This window comes from Harpia harpyja, chromosome 23 (genome assembly GCF_026419915.1).
Source record: "Harpia harpyja isolate bHarHar1 chromosome 23, bHarHar1 primary haplotype, whole genome shotgun sequence".
In the NCBI taxonomy this organism is placed as follows: domain Eukaryota; kingdom Metazoa; phylum Chordata; class Aves; order Accipitriformes; family Accipitridae; genus Harpia; species Harpia harpyja.
Window position 1 is genome coordinate 11,273,889 of NC_068962.1, and position 23,365 is coordinate 11,297,253.

General features: G+C 41.4%; 1 protein-coding gene and 1 long non-coding RNA gene across 2 annotated transcripts; one reads left to right on the forward strand and one right to left on the reverse strand.

Moving 5' to 3' along the window:
* Positions 1 to 2,815: 2,815 nt before the first annotated feature.
* Positions 2,816 to 6,502, reverse strand: RPS16 (ribosomal protein S16). Its single transcript, XM_052774607.1, has 6 exons — positions 6,392 to 6,502; positions 6,247 to 6,303; positions 5,232 to 5,333; positions 4,350 to 4,446; positions 3,147 to 3,194; positions 2,816 to 3,013 (listed from the first exon to the last, which is right to left on the reverse strand). Exons 2-6 carry the CDS (start codon positions 6,292 to 6,294, stop codon positions 2,868 to 2,870), a joined length of 441 nt encoding a protein of 146 aa, XP_052630567.1. The 5' UTR covers positions 6,295 to 6,303; positions 6,392 to 6,502; the 3' UTR covers positions 2,816 to 2,867.
* Positions 6,503 to 6,867: 365 nt separating this feature from the next.
* On the forward strand, positions 6,868 to 22,309 carry LOC128135654 (uncharacterized). The gene is made up of 3 exons (XR_008233193.1): positions 6,868 to 7,289; positions 12,946 to 13,088; positions 19,070 to 22,309. It is a non-coding gene; the product is annotated as an uncharacterized LOC128135654 (long non-coding RNA).
* Positions 22,310 to 23,365: the final 1,056 nt, after the last annotated feature.

The window sequence follows — 23,365 nt, forward strand, 5'->3', positions numbered from 1 at the left end:
TCTCTGGATATATTAGTAGCAATGTGGGTTTTATTTTCAGCCTTTCTATAAAAGAACAGCAGAACAAAAATCCCCAATTGTTACAAGCTCTTCTGTGGGCAGAAAAACTCATACATCAGATTTCCCCATAACTCTGAAATCTACCCCTAAAGTTACTGACATCAGGTATTGCGTCTCCCCCTGCCTCCCTGAGTTTCACACCACAGTAACTTTGTGTCCTTCCTTTTTCCCTGCATTGGACTGCTCTAACAACTAGGCAAGAATCAGTTTTGGACAAGCCACAGCATAGGGTACATATGTGCCAACTGGCAAACCAGTACACATTTCCTAAGCAACGAGTGAGCCATTGCTTTTCAGTCACCAAACAAGCCAAACAACTAAAAGGCTTATTTTTCCTCAGCTGAAGCTAATTAACATCTATCAAGTTGAAGTCAGCCCTGCATAGCATCTTTTCCTTAGAAAGCCAGGCTAGAAGGCAGAACATCGCGGTTTTCACCAGCCCAAGAGCTAGAATAATTTGTGAGCAACTCTACTACAAGGTAGAAACTCCAAGGAACTCGCTGGACAAGAAACAGGTCAGATCTGAGGGTGCAGAAGAGGGGGACTGAGGAACGCAAACCATGCATCTTGCCAAAGAGACAGCAAGTATCTGGAATGGAGTCATTCATTCACTTAGTGTAAGACAAAAAGTCCTGGTATGTAATTTGGTGATAGAATATAAAACAGTCCCCTCCACTTCAGTGGGAGCGTGAATAAGAGCGTTCTACTTCTATTCAGGTCATATAATTCAGTATTTTGTGGCACACGCTGACAGCTAAAATGGGAGATGGATGGATGAATTCCTTTTCAGAAGGAATTTGTTCAAGTTACACATTTAACTCTTGAATAACTACACTTCAGTGAAGATGCCTTAAATGCCTTTCTACTGAAGAAGCAAAGAGACCATAACAAATTAACATCTATAAAAAGCCACGAGCACCTGTTTCCCTTAACTAGAGCAAAAGGGCAAAATTGTACAATTCTTTCCAATTCTCCAACCCAACTCGCAAAGGAAGCTGGTTTAACTTCATGCTGACCGAGCACACTGAAATGACCTACCATTAAAAAAGTGAGAGAACAAATACCACATTAATAGAAAGCCCAACAAAAATCTCAAGTATCAACATGCTCCTTGTAACCATTTCAGTATTGGCATACAACAGACACAAAAATACCACGCTTAGAGAGCAATACATCAGAAGCAAGGCTCTCAGTTGCTTAGTCTCCAACGTTTCCTCTAGTTCCTCTCCAAACTGCTTTTCAAACATAGGGAACAGTCTAGGGCTATGCCCATGCCTCTTGGATCAGCTCATATCCAAGCCTCACTCAATTACTTGCAACTCACCCAAGGGACAGAACCAGCCTCTCCAACAGCCTTTTGTTGGCACACCCCATGCCTTACTCAGAACCTTACTCTTCCTCTTTGTCCCCGGGAGATCACTTCCAGAACAAAAATCTTCAGTTTCAATGGACGAGAAACTGGAACTTCTCCAACGTTTCTTTTCAGGTTTAATGCACACACCCCCTAGCTAGATCTTTGAAAATTACTGTTGTATTTTCAGCTCCAGGTTTTTCCCACTTACTTCCCTAAGGCCTTCAAATTGCCTCACCTAGCTCATGACATAAGCAATCATCTGGCTTCCAAAGGGATTTTTCCTTTTTTTTTTTTATTAAATCATTTAATGTTGTTCTCCAGGTCTACATCCCTCTGTGCGTGTACCACGTGAACTTGTGGTTGAAGGATGAATCATTTAGACCCAATCTTATTTGTAACACAAAATCCTTATGTTTTACATTTACAAAATACTATTTTGAAACAGAATATATGGGGTTTGTTATTTAAAAAAAAAGTTCCCTACATTTAGACATACTAATCCAGAACTCTGCCTCTGTATTATCTGGTATGGCAAGAGTTCAATAAACCTCCCTCCCCCGCCCCCATAATTACTTTGGTTTTGATATAAACTTTAAATACAAACATTAGAAGAGCCACCTGAATACCCACTTGAGCACTACGCTGAGGGAGTTAACCTCACGGGGATAAACTCCTTGCCACTAATCATTACACAAGCACAAACAAAAGCATTTCATGCAGATGGGACAATACTCATTACCATATAATACTCCATAGCGGTCTTCGGAACTTCACTCTCAGTGTGGTATTTCAGATAAATATGCAAGGAAAACAGAAGCCCTTTGCAAGAACACGAACTGCCAGCGCAGAAGTGTATGCAGAAAGATGCTTAATGCGCTGCATTACACTAGGGCGGCGTACTAAAGCAAGTCACATAACACACGATACAGAAATTACCAGCTAGGAATCAGATCCACGCTCGTACGCATTACGGACTAAGTCTGTAACCAGGCTCAGACATTTTCACATGGGAAGAACACAGGCTACTCACGTTGGTTCACAACACCAGGAAGAGTGGCCATCCAGGTACTGGAAAAGGTCCACGTTTGTTTAGATTTACCAGAAAGGCACACATTGAATTCTGCTTTAATGAACTGCTACACTGTTGCATGTACCCACAAAAAAACAGGATGTAAGCCTTCTTTATGTTCTGATAACCACACACTTATCAACAGGAGAAAGCTTTTCTTTATTCCCAAGACCATATCTATCTAGACTTACTTACTAGAAGGGATAAAAGAGAACTGCCCACAGCCCTCTGATTTTACTTTAATACTGATCAACTTGTGTATCAATCTTAAGTTAACACACAGTGAAAAATCTATTTAGCCACACAGAAAAATGCAATTTAGAAACATGAAATTTATCAAATTCTCTTTATGTTTATTGACTGTCACATGACCGTAGAAGTATTTTAACGGTAAGACTTCTGGTAGCGCGCACGAGCACCAGGTCCTCCAAATTTCTTGGATTCACAACGGCGAGGATCTGCAACCAGCAGAGTCCTATCATACTGGATGAGAATATCCTTGATCTCTTTCTTAGAAGCTTCATCAACATCTGTTTAAAAAAACCAAAACTTCAGTTTAAGAAGTTTCACATGCAACAAATCCGTATTAACATTTTTTGCATCAAAACTACCAGAAGGCATACATTTCCACTTAAGGCTAATCCAATAATCAAAACAACTCACATTTTTGATAGTAAGCCACCAATGCTTTGGAAATAGCTTGACGGATAGCTGTTAAAAAAAAGGTAACAGATCAGTAAGGATTGCAAATGTATTTAAAACTTAAACACAAAGTGCCAGTTACCTGAGACACTTGCTGTCTTGTTTTTTGCCAAATTGTCCTTTCCCTCCTTAATCTCCCCTCCCACATACCCCACATGACCTTTACTTTGGCAAATCTGAACAAATCCGTGCCAAGAGGCCACCCACAGTTCATGTGTTGATTTGACAACTGCCAGCTAGCCAAGGAATTGTACAAGGGCAGTCTGATCACCTTCTCTCCCGAGTACTAACATAGGTTCATCCTCTACCGAGCAGTCAACTTTCAAAATCCTTAGAAACACAATCCTCTGAAACGCCTGTACTTTTCAACAAGGACAAAACTGATCAGTGTGTTCAAAGACTAAGGAGGCAAAAGGGACAACAGGACAGTATGAGCAGTTCTTCTGGCACACCTCAATAAAACAAGCCTGTAGCATAGTAACACAGTAATCAGAACTCAAACCAGGAGTATGGGAGTAACTGTAAAGATGTTGTTAGCCTGTTATCTGCCAGAACATCAAGATCAGGATTTTGATGAAAATCTGAATTTTCTGAAAAATTAATGCAATCAACTTTGAGACTGAAACATGTCTCTGCTCTTTATGCAGCTTCAGCTCCGCTTCATTAATCTAAACCCAAACTGAAACAGCAGAACAAATCTATCATTTGTAAAGAGCAACCCTATCAACAACTAATGCAAGTATGTTCTCAATCTTCTCTGCAAGGGAAAAGAACTGCCTAGCTTTGCAGGTCAGCTGAAAGATGCTTCTGAACAACGTGGAAATTTACAACTAAACATATAACTTCTAGTGATAACTTCCCTTTTCCCCTCCCAAAATCTTTGTGCCCAGCTGCACTGGAACTGTCCTGTCACACTGCAAGACACACAGATCATTTCCTCACATTTCCTGAAAACTTCACCAATTTACTTCACTCAACTCACTCCAGATGTTACAGCTTTGCATATAAAATATAACCAATAAGGCTTAGGAAAAACTGCATTTGCGCAGCGGAAAAAGAAACAGAACATCGAGATGCGCAAGTTACTATTCTAAACTCAAGCCTCTTAAAATACGTGGCTTGACCTGTTCTAGCCCACACCAGAGATCCCACCAAAAATCATACCGTAGATTTGTGCTACATGGCCACCGCCCTTTACACGGACTCTGATGTCAACACCAGCAAACCGTTCCTTCCCCAGGAGGAGGACAGGTTCAAGCAGCTGGAAAACAAAACACAGAAAGAAAATTCATTTGTGATCAGAAACTACAAAGATTAGAGCTTGTAGTAGGTTTACCAAAAGTGAAGTTATTGAATGTTCTGAAAAACGGAGCCTTGATTTTACAAGCGCACGCCCAAATTAGCTACATCTCTTGCAGAGCTCTTTAACATTTACTACTGCTGTTATAAAATAGATTTACTGAAGTCTTGAATTTTTTTTTTTTTTTTTTTAGTTTCAGAAATCTTAATAGCAAAGCATATGCACACAGGAATTAAGAGCAAGGCAATAGTTCTAAGTACAATGCCATAACTACATCAGAAAAATAAATCAAGTTCATTAAATTGAAGACTTGAAGTAATTTGTAGGTGGTTTTCTCCAGTATTTATTATACTTTTTAGTTCTCTAGTCAGTTTCAGATTCTCTCAGCAGTGTTCAAACAGCTATTTTATTAAGTCCTAAACAACCTTTTAAAAAGGAGGGCTTTAAGTCATCCATTTCAATTTAGAAAACAGATGTGAAGTGCTGAAAATACTTCACGTAATTACATTAACATACATGAATCCAGTTAAGCGAAAAGCTCACCCTTCCCAACAAGGCAATCACAGAAGGACAATTTTCTGAATTTTTGTAACAGTGTCTACATTTTAGGTGATCAGGTAACACACAACCAAAAATTTAGTGCTATCAGTAAGGCAAACAACTCTTCTCCATCCTCAATCAATTATGCATATAAAGGTTTTTTAACACATAAGGTGGGGGCGGGGGGAGGCTGGGTGGATGCTTACTTTATACTGCAGAGTTCTGGGCTCAATCATTTCCAGAGGTCTTCCATTCACCTTAATGAGGCCATTTCCTCTCTTGCAGTGGGCAACAGCAGTTGCTGTTTTCTAAAAATCCAAATGCGTATTAGTGCAGCATTTCACTTTTGTACTAGCGGTGTGAAGTTAATTTCTATTTAACAACCTAAAAATCATAGTTCTATGCCCAAGATTAGTGTCTCACACTACACAAAACAGTACCACTCCTTATGTTCCCAGGCATTCACTCGAAGTATGAAGGCACCATCTTAATAAGATTATATTTAATTTATACTTAAAAATACCATATAGTCACGCGTAAGATTTAGTTATAAATGAGGGAAAGGTGCCCTCTCCATTCTGCAATACGGTATTTTTGCGGCTCATTTCCTCACAACAGCCTGTCAGTTAGAATTAACTCGAGCCACTGGATCCCCGCAGCACAAACTTCCTCTTCCCTTAGAATTAACTCCAGCCACTGGATCCCCGCAGCACAAACTTCACCTTCCCTTAGAATTAACTGGAGCCACTGGATCCCCGCAGCACAAACTTCACCTTCCCTTAGAATTAACTCGAGCTACTGGATGCCCGCAGTACGAGCTTCATCTTCCCCACCACCACCTCATTAACACGGCTGTCGGGACACCGGCAACGACGAGCCGGGCCCCAGTGGCCTGGAAACGACAGCGGCGGCCGCTCCCGAGCGAGCCGGGCAGATCTCCGACCCAAAAGGCCCGGGCCCGCTCCCAACGAGACCAAATCCTTCCCCCCACCCCCCCCGCGTCCGCCGAGGACACGGCGCGCTCCGCCACCTTCGGACCAGGACACGTGGAGCTGCCGCGCAGGCCTCGCCACCGCAGGCCCCCCCCCAACACGGCCCCGGCGAAGAACCGCCGCCGCTCCCGAGCTGGGGCCGAGGGACCCCGAGCGCGTAAGGCCACAAGGCGCGGCCCAGCCCGAGAGGCAGGAGGAGAACGGAGCGGGCCATGAGCCCCGGCCTCACCTTCCGCCCGAAGACCTGGACGCTCTGCAGGGGACCCTTGGCCGGCATGACTGTCTCCTGCAAGAGAGAGGGAGGCGGCGTTAGCGCTGCCGGGGGAGCCGGGGGCGAACGGGGCGGCCGAGACCGGAGCCCGCCGGACACTCACCCTCCCCTCAGCGGCGGCACCAGGAAAAGGCCGAACGGGGTTTCCCAGCCTCTTCTCAGGGGCGCCCGCGCCGCAAAGCGCAACGCCGTCTTCCGGCAGTGCGACAGAGAGCGTGCGCCGCCTGCCCCTCTCCTCCGTCCGGCCACGCTTTGCGGCAGCGCCGGGCGACCGCCTTCCGCTAACCGCCGTGCCTGGGGCCGGAGGGACGATGGCGAGGCCGGGCGGAGGGGCCGCGCCTCTGTCTCTGCCTCTCCGGCTCCTTCTGGAGGGGCTGTGCCTGCCGCCGCCTCGCCGGCCGGGAGGCGCGGCCCCTGGGCCCTGCGGCAGGCCGGCCGGAGCGGCTTGGTGGACGCTGGGCAGGGTTAAATGGGGTGGACCGGACCGGACCGGAGCTTCTGTAAGGCTCGGCACGGCGGTGTGGGGTCACCCCGTATTTTCCCGCCTCCCCGCTTCGCTCTGTGTTGGTTTGTTTTTTTTTTTTTTTAAGTAACTTTGGCCGCACACAGAATTACCTCACGTTTTTCTTCTGGTGTGAAGGGCCGCAGTCCCCTCAGACTCCGTAAGCGCTCGGTAGGCCTTGTTCCCCCTTCCAGAAACCAGCTTCTGTCCCCTGAAGCTTGTACGCAGGCTTAATGCTGCCGCTTTTCCACCTGGCAGGTCGGGGATGTCCCGCCGCGGCTGCCTCTCCCCGGGAAGAGAAGGGCAGCCCCGGCTCAAACGGGTGAGGTTAGAGTGGGGCTGGGGAGGGGGGTCACTCACTGCCCGAGCTCTGGCATGGATTACAGCAGCTTGAAGGACTTCTTGAGAGGGGGAGCGAGGATGCACAGCCCACAAAAGGCTGCTTCGTCCGTTACTTGTGACACATCCAGTGTTGACACCATAGCGGACCTTCTGTCAGGTATCCCAGTGACAAGCAGAACCCAGCTGGGCTTCTGGTTTAAAGAGAACAAAATGATGCCTTCTCCAAGAGGCTTACAATCATTCTGTGAATATTGAGATGCAGCAATACAAACTACAAAGCTTTTTTAGTTTTAAAGTTTGGTAAACTGCTGGAGAGGTTGAAACATTAAACCCTGTATTCTATTCTAGCATTGTATGATGAGGCATATTCAGGCAATTGTTTATACCCGCTTGAATAGTCAGCGACCATTATGTGTAAGAGCAAGTCGAAGATTTCTCTTTAGATTCAGGGTGTCCACGGAGCACCATCAATTTGAGCTTTTATCTCTGTTTTCCTTGATATCTGTCATAAAACATGGAATTTAAGTTGCTTTCAGGCTGAAAATATTTTACTTCTAAGGCTTGGTATTCAGTACGCAAACATTTCCAGGACAAAAGCAGAATCTATCGATGAAGCAAGGTCATGCTTCTCAGAAGTTTTAAACGATACAGATTTAAATTACTATGATTAATTAGAAAGTTGACTGCTCAAATGAAACAATCAGTTCCTTTGTCTTTGGACAGGATTTTCAATACTGAACATTAGTCATCAGTCATGTGAGGATTTAAACAAGCACTTAGCTTTATGCAATTTGAGTGATTAGTTCTATTCAAGTGAATAGTACTGTGCAGAACGTGTAAGATTTAGCACATCTCAAACCCCCAATTGTACAAAGCTTTAACATGTGACCTGGAAAGTGATTTTTTTTTTTTTTTTAAGGCTGTTTCCTAAGGAACAGTGTTTATGCAGTCACACGTGTCTATCATCCACTCTTTCCCCATCACCGGGGAAGGGGAATGGTTGCCAGCTTGTTGGCCAATTTCAGTTAGTTTTCACAGAAGAGTGAAATTTTCAAAACCAATTTAGCTTGTACAGATTTGGTGAAAATAGGTTGCTCTGTATAAGAGAAATCTTTTACTTGCATATTGAAAGCAGCTATACGATCTGAAATATTAGACATTACAAAACCTTTATTTAGGTGAAAAAGAGAAAACATAATACCTAATTAACCCAGTTAGACAAAATGGTTCAACTAAGACTTACGATCAACCCAAAGGTGAGCCATTAGTAACTGAGTTTTTTTGGGTGTTCAGGGCACTTTGAAAGGAAAAGAAAGCAAGTCTAAATCTGTTCCTTTTGTGGGCATTATCTGAGGTCTGCTGATGAAGACCTGTGTTTTAATACCAAGTACACTATTAAATAGGGGGTTTTCAAAAGTCTGCTTGTATAAAGCTTACATTTTGGGAGCATGCTTTCTTACGTCCTTCAAAATTCATCCTCATTTGGGTGTTCATCTGCTGCATGCTCTTCCTGGAACTGAAAACATTCCTCCTAGAAGGAGGAATAAAACCAGTGATATGCCTACACACATTTATCTTTCTGTTAGCAAACTAAGAAGATAACCAACAAATATTGATAGTGTTGCCTGGAAGATAAGGTTAAAGGCTTTGTGCTGCTTGTTTCCTTTGCTTTCTAGCATAAAAATGGGAATAGGAGCTAAAAGGCATTTAGAAACCACCTACCACAGAAATTAGGCTGTAACATGGGAAGAGAGAATTAGATCATAAATACCACCATATACAAAAGAAACAAAAAGAAAGATACCAGAATAGAAAAAAACCCTCGGGTAAGATACTATACTTTTAAGAAAAGTCCAACAATATCCCTACTTAGTTTTACTGAGCACAGAATACTTTAAAATCGTAACATATTTCTGATTTCAAAAAGAATAACATAGTAAGAATCTCCAAGCACCACCTACAAACTCTTGTCTTCCCTTCCTTTTTATTTGTAAAATAATTGCACCTGTGGAATGCAAGGCACTTGTTTGGCAGCCTTTTTTTTTTTCTTAACCTTACTTTGCACCAGCGTGAAGAGTTACATGGCATGCAAAACAGTGAATAATCGGGCCCAGAGAAATTAAGGCATATTTTCTGGTAAACCACTCTTACCAGAAAGAGCATTTCAAGAGAAAGCTGACAGGTTTGAACCCATCTCGATAGAGTGTTTTTATTATTTCCTAGCAGGAGGAAAAATAGGTGGATTTGACTCAAGTCTAAGTAAGTCCTTGATTTTACAGCAATTTTGTACTGTACTAACAGATGATCTCTTGTGTATCTTTGTACCAGCAAGTATCTTACAACTACTAAATCTTTTACATGGCGTTTAGTGAGGCTTTAAGGGATTGAGAGTCTCTCGCTGCCTGACCTCTTCCACTGGAGCTGCTTTGACCTCATTGCACGCTGTGGTGTAAGGTGCTGCTGTGACTTACTCTCCTCCCACAGACCAGGCACATGCACTGCTGCTCTGTCAGTTTGCTGGAAACAGCTAGGGTATGGCAGCAGGGCACAGCACTATAAGGGAATGTCTCCGACGATGTCTCCAATTGTTTCCTCATTTTGTGACAGGAGCACAAATGTTGTGTAGGTAACATGGCTCCATGGGGAGGAGGGCAGGAAGGGAATGGCAGGAGATGGGCAAAGGTGGACTAAGCAGAGTCAGTGAGCTGGGCTGAGCAGAGCAGTGTCCTATCTGTTCGTTTGGAAATTTGCCAGTGTGGAGCATATGGAAAACTGCAGTATAAAACCTGGGTGTCACTCCACTGCCCACCAATACTGTCAGCCTGATGTAGTGCAACCAGTGAATTTTAAATGTATACTTATTTGTTACCTGAGTGCTAACAGAGATTTTATTTGGCATCCCTATTCAGGAGTCAAATCTATTGAAGATTTTTGCTGTTTATGTGTTTGTGTGGGGGGGGGGTTCTGGAATTTTAGGTAGTTTGGAATTTAAAGTAGCAAGTGACTGGACTTCCATGTGAAATCATGATCTGCATTCTCCACTTGGACCTTTTCATCTTTCAGATCAAATTCACATGTAAGTTCAAAAGGTAAACATTCCAAGAGGATGGCATTTTAGCTTCCACTTAACACAGAAGTATGTAGCTACCGAGAGTGTAAGGCAACAAAGAGTCAAGGTCAATATGTTAACAAGGCCAGCTGTAATGTGATTCTAAATTTCTTCCTATTTAAAGGAGAGAAAATGCTCTCCATGGAAAAATAGTGTGAGAATAAGTGAGATTATCTTCCTCCTGTATTATCTGAAGCATTAATAGAAAGGTGAGAGCTATGGCAAATTATGGTTAGTTACTTCTACGTATGTTGTCATAGAAAATTAAAAAAAAATCATTGTAAAAGTAAAGGGCGCTTAGGGGAAGTATGAAGAAACATTTCTTCTACCTAGTCCATAATAACATAAAAAAAAAAAATCCACGCCTTGTACCTAAATGTCCCAGTTTACCATTGGATTATACATTGTAGGATTTTTTTAGCAGAGTGGATAATTTTAACCAGGGCAAAGATTTGTTCATATTTCATGCATGATAAACAAAGCATATTCCCTGAAGTTTTTACTTCAGACAGCAAAATCATCTTTATACGCTTCAGAAGGCTTCTGTCTTGTATAGATTTATACCTTTTGAAAATCAGTGGGTTCTTTCACTGAGTGTACAGTATTTCAGGAAAGAAGATACGGACGTGCTTTTTTTATGACAGCTCTTACAATCTGAAAGAGCTGGGATTCCAGAATATAGTTCTCATATTACATTTTGCAACTGATGCATGTTTGATGATAAAGTGTAATTAGCTAATGGATCCCATTATTTCTGATGCTTGCTTTTCACAGATCGTATTCATTCAGGCAGCAGCTGAAGAGTTTTCTAAACTCAATTAGTGCAAGAATGCTGTGACCAATGGAAAAATGTTTGATGCATGCCAGAAAACAAATATTCCCAGCTCTTGGAAATATGTTCTGAAAACAAATAAGGATCACACAAGATTTTCATATTAATAAATATTTTTTCCTAAGAAAATATTTAAAATCTAAAGCAAAATTTTTGATTTAATTATCCTTCTTTAAGGAAACTCTATAGCATAAGCTCTGGAACATAAGGATATGGATTATCCTGACTGGCGTGAATACTGACTCCCATTTGCAGATTATAAATGTTAATGTCACATTGAGATTGAAAACACAAGCCAATTTGTAATGTAGAAATTGAGACAGTGATAGGCATATTCACACTAAAATTCATTACACGTAAATAATTAGCAATACTATAGGTTACTCAGGACCCACTTTTAGCATTGGTACTTGGGAAAAATCACAATTAATGATTGTCTTGGCTTTAGTTTTGAATGAATGGGATAGCTCTTTCAGTACAATAAACGAAATACAAAGCCCATCTTGGATCTGAATATATAGACAGACATTAAGGCTCATTGTTTTAGCTCTGTTACCTGACTTGCTGCTAGAATCTGAAAAATGTGACTTAAATTTACAACGTGCATCCTATTTACAATGGCTGGAAATTCATATTATCAGTTAACATAGTTTAGCTGGAAAGTGATAGTGTATTAACTGCTCATTTTAGAATCTGTCCATATATTAAAGGATAAAATCTAGAAGTCTAGGACTTAGATTTGGAATATGACTTCATCTTTGTTTGACCTCTGTTGCAGTATACAACACTTTAGTGAAATTTATTAACAGTAAATTAGAATTACTGAAAACTCTTGTCCTGTACATCCACAGAAGCTGCTCTTAAGTATGTGTGCATGAGCTAATACACTCACACTTACATATGTCAACAGGAATCAAAGCTGTAAGAAGCTGACCGGGCAACAACGCAGTACCCCCGAGATAGACAAATAAGCTAGCAAGTAAATAGAATCACGTACATGAAACAATTATTTTTTTAGAACAGAACAGCATCTCCAAGCTTCCTGCTGTATTTTGCTGCCCCTGGAGGCTGCTGCTCGGTTTAGTTCCCTTTTTTAGAAACTAAACACAGCAGGGTCCAGTGGGATCCAGCTGCCCTCTCTCAACTCTTCTGCAGAGAAAGTTGTCCTGGGTCTTAGCTTCCACAGGCCTGTTGGGATCCTTTCTACTTTTCTGTGTTAAAGAAATATGGGGAAGAGTGACCATTAAAATGGGCACCTATTTTGCACATCTTTAAAATACAGGATTTTTGCCCCAGTTGGTTTAGTTATGCTCAGATTACAAATACGGTGTCGCACTCCATGATCTGTAAGTTTACGTTTGTCTTTAAATCTTACTTTTGATGTAACGCATACAGAAAGTTGCTATCTTCTAGGTAGATGAAAAGATGTGATTATTGTTACTGACTGCAGAAATAGACTATTATGCACGTGTTTAATTTGCTGAAACTTCAATCGTGGTTTAGAGCAGAAAGATGTAGGTTTCTGTGAAGTTAATATTAATCTCTACTGAGGTCATTTCTATTTCTGATTTTGAATCTGTTTGTTGTTTCAAGTGAAACATTTTCCATTGCCTGCGGTAAGAGGGCAGATAAGGCAGAAGTATCAGAGCTCGTGAACTGTTGTGTACTTACTGACCTACCAGGGAACTGAGACATTTTCTCCAGAAACTGGAGCAGTTGAACTCTGAAGGAGAATGAACCCTTTTGGCAAGGCTTTGTAAGGGCTCCGGATGGAAAATCTTGCGTTTATGAAGCAGAGAGAGTGAGCAGAAATGTAGTGACTGTCTAGCTTGTAGCGTTAAGTGAAAATAATTATACCTTTTATTCACACAGGGCTGAATACGGCTAGGTTATCTGGACACTGCATGCTGCCAGGAATCATGGAACTGTCAAACCCAGCAGAGTCCCTGGCTGGTGTAGGATTGACAAAGTGGTTGTTACCTGTTACCAGCTGTAGCTCTTGAGCTGAGACAGAGGTCAGTTCTCAATGCCTTGTTACATGTTAATAGCTGATGCATTTTAAAGTAATCTGTCCACCCTCACCTAGCCCTTTGTTCAGGGACAGTGGTGAAGAAGTTGTAGGGTCTGGTATCTCCAAATGGCTCTTTTGTAGTTCTTTCCTCCACTGTTCCCAAGAGAATCTAGCCCGCAATATCCACCCACTAGGAGATCTACACACAGTTCACAGAAACACAAACACACGCAGTATTACAACACACGTATTAAAATGACTTTTTTTTACAAGATCAAAAACAGATAGAAAAAATAAAGTGCTGTGGGAAAGCTTTTACCAAATAAAAATGTCGGTGGAGGCTTGATCATATGTGGGCCTGTGAATAACACTCAGGAGACTATAAACTTTAGACAAACCAGATGGTTAGACATCAAACCAGATGGTTTTATTTATGCAGACAAAGTTCACATTTAGTGAGGTACTTTGTTCTTCTAGAGAAGGTTTTGCACACAAAGTAAAAGAATTATATACGTGTCCTATGATGATGGACTGGAACATTCATACAAATGTAAGTCTCATCAAGTAGTCCATTGTCCTTTCGATAGAAATACCATCATAATTACATCGTTGGGATACTCGTTGGCTGCTCTTGTACATGGTGTTTCTTTTTTTTACTGCAGTAGCATCCAAAGGCTTTAGTGAGGATTATAAGCAGCTTTTGTTACATGTCATAAAACTGCATAGGAAGATACAGTCCTTGCTCAGAAGAATTTAGTTTCTAAGGAAGATGAAATGTAACACAAGAGTTGACCACTCGGAGAGGAAAGTGAGAGAGAGACTATAGACTGTTACTGGTGGGTTTCAACTGGGAACTAACTCTGCTTTTCAGGATCTATGAAGTTAACCACGCTGACCTTCTAGTCCTTTGGTTTTAGTTTTACTGCAAACCCGGAAAACACATTTGTCTTAACTGTTAAGTATATGCATACCAACTTTTCCTTCTCTTTTAAAAGCTGCTTGATCAAAACCTGTTAAAATCTCAAGGTCCCTTGAAATGCCCTGTTCTGTGAATTGTCATCTGTCCTCATTCAGCTGTGCTTCCGACGCTCCAAGAAACTGTTGCCCTGTCTGGTGGGGGTCAGTTCTCTGACAGAATGGCAAACAATAGGTGGATTCCAGTTTATTTCAATGCAAAGTCAACATCTTAGGCTAAAAACCTTACACCAGCTCTGCTGCTCAGGCAGTAGCCTCCAGCAATGCAGCAGTCATAGCAGCTTATCATCTATAGTGTCTTAACACAACTCTTTTTTGAGTGTTTATATCATCATTTTACAGGAGCTTTTGACCCAGTTGTTTTTTAAATTTTTTTTCTGATGGTGCTACCTATAGCTTCTTGCTGATCTTAGAAAAAAGTATTTCTGGAAAGCGTATTTCCACAATATTGACGTAGGTGTGGTGTAGTGACACATATATTGTGATTAGCAGATTAAGAAGCAAAAGAAATTGCTTTGGTGACTTTCTTAATGTAGTTTAAAAAAAAACAGATGCATGAACTTTTATCATCCATTCCTTACAAAGAATCACACCTAAATTGTAAACACCTTTTCAACGGAGATCCGTTCTGCACTCTCTTCCTATTTACATTCCATCCAAATTTCAGCTTTGCTGAAAATTTCATCTTATCCATATTCTTCTTCAGCTATTGGTTTTATAAAAGTGTCCTTTAAGGGTTATGACTGATCTAAATCAGAAGACCACCTCATGATTTTTTCTGGAATGTATTATCTTTCCAAAATAAATATCATAGAAATGATGGTACTAGCATTGCATCTATAAACTACAACAAAAGGAAAATATGTATTTTTAAAAATCTAAGTAACTTATTTAATTTTATGGCAATCAAAATCAAGGAAAAATACAATATCTCAATATGAGAAAAAACTGAGCTGGGGAAAAAAAAACCCAAACCACTGAGCACATCAGCACAGAAATTATAGTTTCCCTACAGAATAGGAGACCCATATGCATTTCAAACTGTAGAAGAAATGAAGTAAAAATTTCCTCTATTTATTGAATACAGACATTGAATAGACACTAGAGAAATAATGACTTGCCAAAGCAAGACACCTCTCACAGTGTGAGATATGCATCCTTTGTACATGACCCTTCATGCTCTAACAGGCAGCTTGGATGTTTCACTTCTGTAGGTCAGATGCTGCTCTGGGCTCCATGGGAATCCCCGAGTTTGGCATGTTTTCTTCATGAGGAATAAAAATATTGTGTATCAACCGTATAGCATCAGACAAAGATCTTACTCAGAACAGTGAGCAATAATCTCTCCACAGTGATCATTGTTGCACCTCAAATACTGTGTTCAGTTTTGGGCCCCTCACTACAAGAAAGACATTGAGGTGCTGGAGCGTGTCCAGAGAAGGGCAACGAAGCTGGTGAAGGGTCTAGAGCACAAGTCTGATGAGGAGCGGCTGAGGGAACTGGGGCTGTTTAGCCTGGAGAAAAGGAGGCTGAGGGGAGACTTTATCGCTCTCTGCAACTACCTGAAAGGGAGCTGTAGTGAGGTGAGTGTCGGTGTCTTCTCCCAAGTAACAAGTGATAGGACAAGAGGAAATGGCCTCAAGTTGTGCCAGGAGAGATTTAGATTTGATAGTAGGAAAAATTCCGTCACCGAAAGGGTTATCAAGCACTGGAACAGGCTGCCCAGGGAAGTGGTTGAGTCACCTTCCCTGGAGGTATTTAAAAGATGTGTAGATGTAGCACTTAGGGACATGGTTTAGTGGTGGACTTGGCAGTGCTAGGTTAACAGTTGGACTTAATGATCTTAAGGGTCTTTTCCAGTGTAAATGATTCTATGATTCTATCATCACTGCCTGCAGTCTTACACAGTGGAAGATACTGTTGATGCAAGCTTGCAAAGTCTTGTTAAATGAAGGAGTCTGGAGAGTAATATAAGTAGAGAAATACAAACTCTAGTGATTTCATACCACACAGAAATCAGTAGTTAGATGGGAAATGAACCCCAGGTTTCAAAGACATTTAAAATGTATATGGCATTTAGGTGCCTAACTCCCAAAGGAATATAAAACCTCTGCCTCTAAGTAACTTAGGACCCTGAGTTCTGTTTGCAGAATGACATAGATTCATAGTCTGTACCTAATTGAAAGTTAATTAGATTAGACTTTTAAAAGTACCTGTAACTTTTGAAAATAGGACTTCTGTTCATTATCACTGGAAGCCTTTGGAACTTTTATTTTCCATCTAGCATGCTCTCTGTATCAAGGGGAGTAGCCCTGTCTGTTCTAGCAAATCCATTATTTGGTAGGGGCTGAAAGCAAACAGGCGAAGTATCTCACAGACAGGCTAGGGTTGTGCTTGGGACAAATGCAGCAGAGTATTAAGGACTGAAAGAATGTATTCCATTGGATTTAAAGATGCTCAGAACTGTTGTTATATAAACTCTTTTTCTTTTCCTTTTTTTTTTTTTTAAGATTGGAGTTAAAATCTCTACAAGTCTGTTTATTGTGCATTCTGGAGTCAGTTGCTAGTCATTTATTTTAAGAGTTAAAGTATTTTGACAAAAGAGTCCCATATAATCTCTACCATTTATTTCCATTCCATGGTCAGTGACGTTTTTAGATAGGTAAGCCATCAACATAACTTTTCACAATCTTCCATCATCCCAAAATCTGTTCAACAATAATTATGTATTTTTGCCACATCATGTGGAGCTGATATAAATAATTTTTTTTATCCATAGAAAGCAACAGGTTTCAAATCTATTGGAGTTTGATTTTAATGTATTTGGTGTTTATACTTTTTTAATTGAAATAATAGAACACTTGAGATTTTCCATATTGTATTAATTTTTAAAACATCATTCACACAGTTCACGTGTAATAGAAATAATTTAAGTCACGCTTCAATAAAATATTAAAATGCAATATAGTGATTTATGATTTTGACATAATTTTTTGCAGTTAGTTGTATCTCATATGAGCTTGACAGGATACTTGCCTTTCAACAGCACAAAGAGTCAAACCATCATCTGTGGAAAAATTAAAAAAAAGACCATCTTGTCTCTGTGTGATCTCAGCCTGTGCATGCATGAATTTTCTCTATGCAATTATCAAATCCTCTGAATACAGACTTAAACAAACTAACCAATAGTTCTGACTGAACATGCACAGAGCCCTTGCCTTCAGCATCAGAAGCTGCACAGGCCCTGTCAGTCTTCCTGATCTAATTTTAATTCAGTGCATTTATTGATTGCTTGCAAAATGTGGCCATTTGGAAACCGTAGCAACTGGAATCTTGCTTTATATAAAGCAGTGTCAGTGCTAACTTCTCTGCTTAGAGTTTGCAATGCACATTTTATCTAAAGTCTCTAGGTTCCTGTTAATGTTTGCATGTTTGGATTTCAAATTTTGTTGGCATGTGTCCCTAAGTAACGATGTGACGGCTGTTCAATTGGTAGCTCTGGTCCAAACGATATAACTCTGCTCTAAAAAATATATGTAGTTATTTTTTCCCAAACATCCACTTTATGGGCTGTTCTGAGAATGAGAAAGTAATCTAGAAATGCACTTTCTTTCTGCTTTTCCTGCATTAACTCTCCAGAGAGAAGACTGAGCAGAGAGTTTAGGTCAGACAGAGGGTTTACACCTTTTACAGTGCCAGCTCATACCACTCGAACTACACTATAAGGACCAACTGATGATTTCACATGTGACCGTTGCATAACTATCTAGTGATCTAGACCTCCAGCCCTTCTAATTTGAGCTAGATTTGAAATCAGTTCGCTTAAAGTGACCTTTGCAACTTCGGTCATCTGTTCGGGGTCCTGTAGAAGTGCTTGTTACTGAACGCTGTCCCAAACACAACTGAAAACTGCGGTAGGATGTTTTTTCAGCCAATGATCTATTCATCCCTTTCCCACTCCACATATGTATTCCTTCCACCTCTCCCCTCCTTGCTAATTCACTCCTTATCCTTTATCCCTTTGTCTCTCTTTACTTCGTCGGAGGATTGTGACAAGCCTGGAACAGACTCAGTGCTGATCTAAGTGCGTGTGGGTGGTAGGGGACGGGGAGGGCAAAGCTGGGCTAGCGCGCAGCCCTGCGTAATAACTGTGAGTGCCCTTGGGACGTGGAAGGGGGGATCACAGCAGGTCGGCATTGCTGCCGGCTGCCATGGGGGTGAATGCTAAAGCTCCCTTAGCTTTTCCATCACCACTGAGCAAGAACAGCACCTTAAACCCCATCATTACATAGTGGATAAGCTAAAGTGAAGTGTGTTTGCACTAACTCAACTTTGTCACTACTAATCCCTACTAAAGAATGACTAGAAATCAGCTGATTTACATTAGTTTCACTAACTCAGAAATAATGCTAGAAAAAATGTTGTAAAGAACTTTGATGCGGATCTAAAAAACAATGCTTTTCAGGCTGACTTTGTCAGGGAGCAAGAGGAGCAGGGCTGCTCCTTGAGGTGGGATGAGCCGGGAGCTGAGGGTGAGCCCAGTGCAGGCACTGTCTTAGCAAAGGGGCACCATCCCACCGGGGCTGAGCTGGGGCCTGGTAATGGGGTCCGTTTCACAATTTTTTATTATTTTGTTTGTGCAAGCATGGCTTTCTCTTTGATTTTTCTGTTTCCATGAAAATCCTGCAAGCCCTAGATACCACCTACTTATCAAGAAAAATACTTACTGCCTTAAACTGTTGGCATTTTAGTATAAAAATATTGTGAATTGATTGATTAACTTTTTGTGAGCTTTGGTCCTTTTGAACTCTCCCATGGCTTCTCTGGTAACTGCTTTGTTAAATAAAAAAAAAATATTAACCTGGAAGTGATCAGGCAGCTTTCTTGAACATGAAGCCACTTTTACTGAGATGCCTGCTGGCGTTTAGATAACCATAGTATTTATTTGTAGTGAAGTTGTCTCTAGAGGCCTCCACCACCCTAAAGTGTTTGCTGTTCTCCTCTCTTTAGGCACGTGCATCCGGCATCACCCCACAACCAAGAGGCTTGAAAATAAACAGGAACCCACCAACAGCGGGTGGGGAGAAAAGCTGTGGGGCTGCCAAAGGGACCTGGTAAAGGACGAGCAGGCGGTGAGAGGCAGAGCGGTGGGCTCAGCCGGTCTGAGCCCTCCTCACCTGCTGCTGCCTTCACTGAACTCTACTCCCCATCAAAGTTTAGACTCCTCCACTTGCAAATCGTCATTGATGCTTATATGCTTTTTTTTTCCCCTTTTCCCATGATTCGTTCTCAAAAGGTTGTTTCTGCTGCCCCAGGAGAGTGTTTCCATCTCAGAGCCCTGACAGAGCCCTGGCTGGGCCAGCTTTACTTGCACAGCCGGGGCTCCCTCTGCCATCTTGTAAAGAGAACAGAAGGGATTAGGGTTCTCACTTGTAACTCGTTCCACAACACCGAAACACATGTCTTCCTGCACAAGCTATACCCACCTCTGTATTTATGTTACTTTAGCCCATGTATTTCATGTTTTTGTGGCAAAAAAAAAAAAAAAAAAAGGGCCAAATTCACTAGTCTGTTCAATCTGCTTTGTGGCAATCCAGCAACGCAAAAGAACTGTAAAGCCTGCTTAATTGGGCAATTAAATTTTATGACTGCTCTGCATCCCTGAAGCGGTAAAAGGCAGCCAGAATGCACCAGGAAATCTCGCCCATCAGTGCGAGATGCACAAACACCTCCCCAGGCCTGTGCAGAGAGGCTGAGCATCGTCTCTGGCCCAGCTGGGCCACGCTGGCCGCTGGATGTCCGGAGGACAGGCATACACAGAGTTTAGGCAGAGTTTACCTTTGCAGGAATGCAGGCATAGCCCCTTCTTCTTTAAAATGTACTTTTCATTGTTTATAATGCAAGTCCACTGAAGATAATGGTGCTTGGGGTGTAGAAACTGGACCCTGATCTTGTCAAACCCTTAGTCTGTGTGTGAGCAGAAACCCCCCTGAAATCTGTGGTGATGTTTTTACGATCAAATCTTACTTTTCAGGAGCACCACTGATGTAAAATTTTGGTTTTGCTTCCAGTAACCCATCTGGAAATAGAATAATAACTTTACTGCTAGCAGGCTCATCACCATTTTGTTAGTCTTTCTTGGAGACTGTTGCGGTCACTAGCATTGTTTGTTTAAAAAATAAAAACAACAGAAATGGTCTGAGCACAGGAGGCAGGTCCGGGAGCGATGCTGGTCCTGGTCTGCGCTCTGAGTCTGCTCCTGACCCCCCAGGTGACCTTGAACTGAAGTCGTAGGTCTGAGCACTACCTCCTTTGGGAAAGCTGAGGTCTGGGTTTGAAGCTTGCATTTTAAACTGACCCCTTTAAATGTTTTCTGTAACTATCTGGTAGTATTTTCTTGAAATGCCTCTTCTGGAGGCGAGGTGTTAAATATGGCAGGAAGGGGTTAAGTGGGTCTGGCTGTTTCATAAAGGCAGGCATTTTGTTATTCCCCAAGGAAATGGGAGCTACTTTCTGGAGAAGGAAGGGACATGGGCTGTGCACGATTCTGAACTACCCACAGAAAGGCTCAAGATGAATTATGTAGAGATTGTAACTGGAATATGAAGTTATTGCTAATATCCTTGTCAGTGAAAACCGTCTCTAGGAAAAAGAACAGTTTTTATTCTAAAGCAGGAAGATTTAGTTTAAGATTATGTAAGTAAAGCACCCACACAAAACCTGCTATTCCTTTTTCTCGCTCCATTCACATTAAAAAATATACTTGTTCTGTTACAAAGAATTTGTTTTGCACTTACTCTTAGCAGTGCAAGTAGCTGGGAAATGTCCCTTCTCGATTTTGTGGCTGCTTAGTTACCACAGCTTCTTGCTATCCAAATAGACTCGCTGTGTCAGGGCTGTGAGATGGGGAGAGATAAACACAGGGAGCAATTGTGGCTTCCTGCCACCAGCCCTGCTCAGAAAGCAAGCAAGCAATAGCAGATGAACCGTTTCTGCAGCGGCGATGGGAAGCTGTGGCCTCACAGGAATAGGGCAACTGAAAAACACAACCGAGTATTCTGAGAGCAGGATAAGTAGTGTCAAATAATGTGCTGTCTTCTAGTTCCACTTGGCTTGTGCAATAGTTTTAAGGCAGCCGTTGCTTTGCCAGGAAATAGTCCGCGTAGATATGCACAGAAAGTATCAGGTTTAGGGTAATGCAGTGGGATGCTCTATATGCAAAACTTACTATGGTGGCAGCCAAATTAAAAAGTATGTAATACAGTCATTTATCAGCTGCGATTGTTGCATCAGTGTTGCTTAGAAGTAACCATCAGGTGTTGAGTTTTGTCACCTGACTGTACTTTTCCTTGTTTATTCAGTTTTGGAAACTGTGACTAGAAAGGAACAAAAAGAAAAGTAGGTGATGGGAGAGAAAATAAGAGAAATTAAACCAAAACAATAAAGTTGAAATTAAAGAAGCAGCAGGGGTGCAAAAGAGGCAAGATCCAAAACACAAACAGCTCTTGAGCAAACCAGCCTTTGCATTCACTTTGGTGGGATGTGGAGCAGGCAGTTTTCCTATCAGAGACTGCAGGACTCGTTCCTGCTGTCGCAGGGCTTTGTAACAGCAGTTTAATCAGACCCACTTTTGCAGAGGAAGGGAAATAACATCATCTGTTTGTTGTTTTTTTAACTTTCAGCAAGGTTGCATGGGGTGCAATTAACTGGTGCTAACAGTAGCTAAGCCCAAGCATGTTTCATGCTAAGGAAAGTTACACAATGCTGTGGGTGGCAGAGTATTTCTGGGAGGCACATTTCGCTGCGGACTTTGCTTGCATCACTTCCTGAAATGGAGATTGACTGATGTGATATACTTTTATTTTTATTCGACTTTTTTCTCAAACCACACGTTACACTCACATGCTGTTTGCAGAGTTAGGTTTTGAAGGCAAGACCATACATAAATGCTCAAATCAAGCTGCACTGTATTTTAACAGAAGCTCTGCCTGGCTTTTCCATTTTTTTTCTGTTGCTCTGGCATCTCCAAATGGAAACTCTGCTAATGCACTGAATAAAAAGGGAATGGCTTTACTGAATTAAAATTATATTCCTTGTGATATTTGTCATAATTCTAATTCACTTTACTTTGGGCTGTCCTCAACTTGTGCTTTCTTAATGTGCTGCAGATTTCTGAGTTGACGGCGGGTAACTGTGAGGAGCCAAGAGCTGGTCAGGATGCAACTGGAGTTTTAACTCACAGGAAAGTGTAGGAGGTAGTTTAGAATTTAAGTTGGGTTTTTTTCCATGGGAAAAAGATACCTCTTCTCTGTCCCCTGTGCATGGGAGAGATGTGAAAGAGGGGAGGTCTGGCGATTTCCTGCTTTCCTACTTAGCAAACCCATGACAGCAACTGTCAGCGTCCTACCCTTTAGCCTACTATTTACCACTGACTATTTTTGATGAAATGATTAACAGAAATGGATATAATTATGATATATTACACACTCAGATTCAATCTCTACCAGGACTAGAGGGGAACGTAACTCTGGGAAATGGTGTTTCGATTTGTCTGGTGTTTCTGCATGACATTATTTAATCAAAACCCATTTGTTTCATTGAATTAGTCTTGATTATGTTTTTACTATTAGCGTGGACTAGGCAGCAAGTTTAGCTTTGAGAACTAAAATTGATTCTTTCTTGCGCTACAACAGTGAAGGATATGGGATGACGATCAAAAGTAGACGTGGTTCATCACTCAAAAATGACAGCTCGTCAGCTGAGCTGTGTGAGCACTTTTAACTAATGAAAATACAAATGTGCTTTTTCTGTAGTGGTTTAAATCCATATCTTTAACTTTTTATTTTCACCTCATGTATAGCTAATGAAACAGCTCAGAATCCTATTATTTCCAACAACGGTTGCTTGAGAAAAAATACAAGTTGGAAGAAAAGGCATGAACCAACAAATTCCCCCCCCTTTCCTGACCTATCCAGTGAATAGCTAGCAATTAGCTCTTCCTTCAATATAAACTGCACATCGATTATCCTGTTTAATAGGCAGCTTTGGACCTACACTCCATGAATTTCTCTCACCTATTTTTCTTAACTCGTTTGTACTTTTAAGTGCAAATTCTGCAGCTCAGTTACTTCTGCATTAAGTAAAAAAAAAAAAAGAAAAAACAAACGACAAACCAATTTGTTTTCAGTTTGCTGTCATTCACTGTCCCTTATCATAAGGAATAATGAGTCATAATTCTATTCACCTTCTTGATCTCAACCATGGTTTTTTGGGTCCCCAGCATGTCTTTTTCACACGCACCTTTCC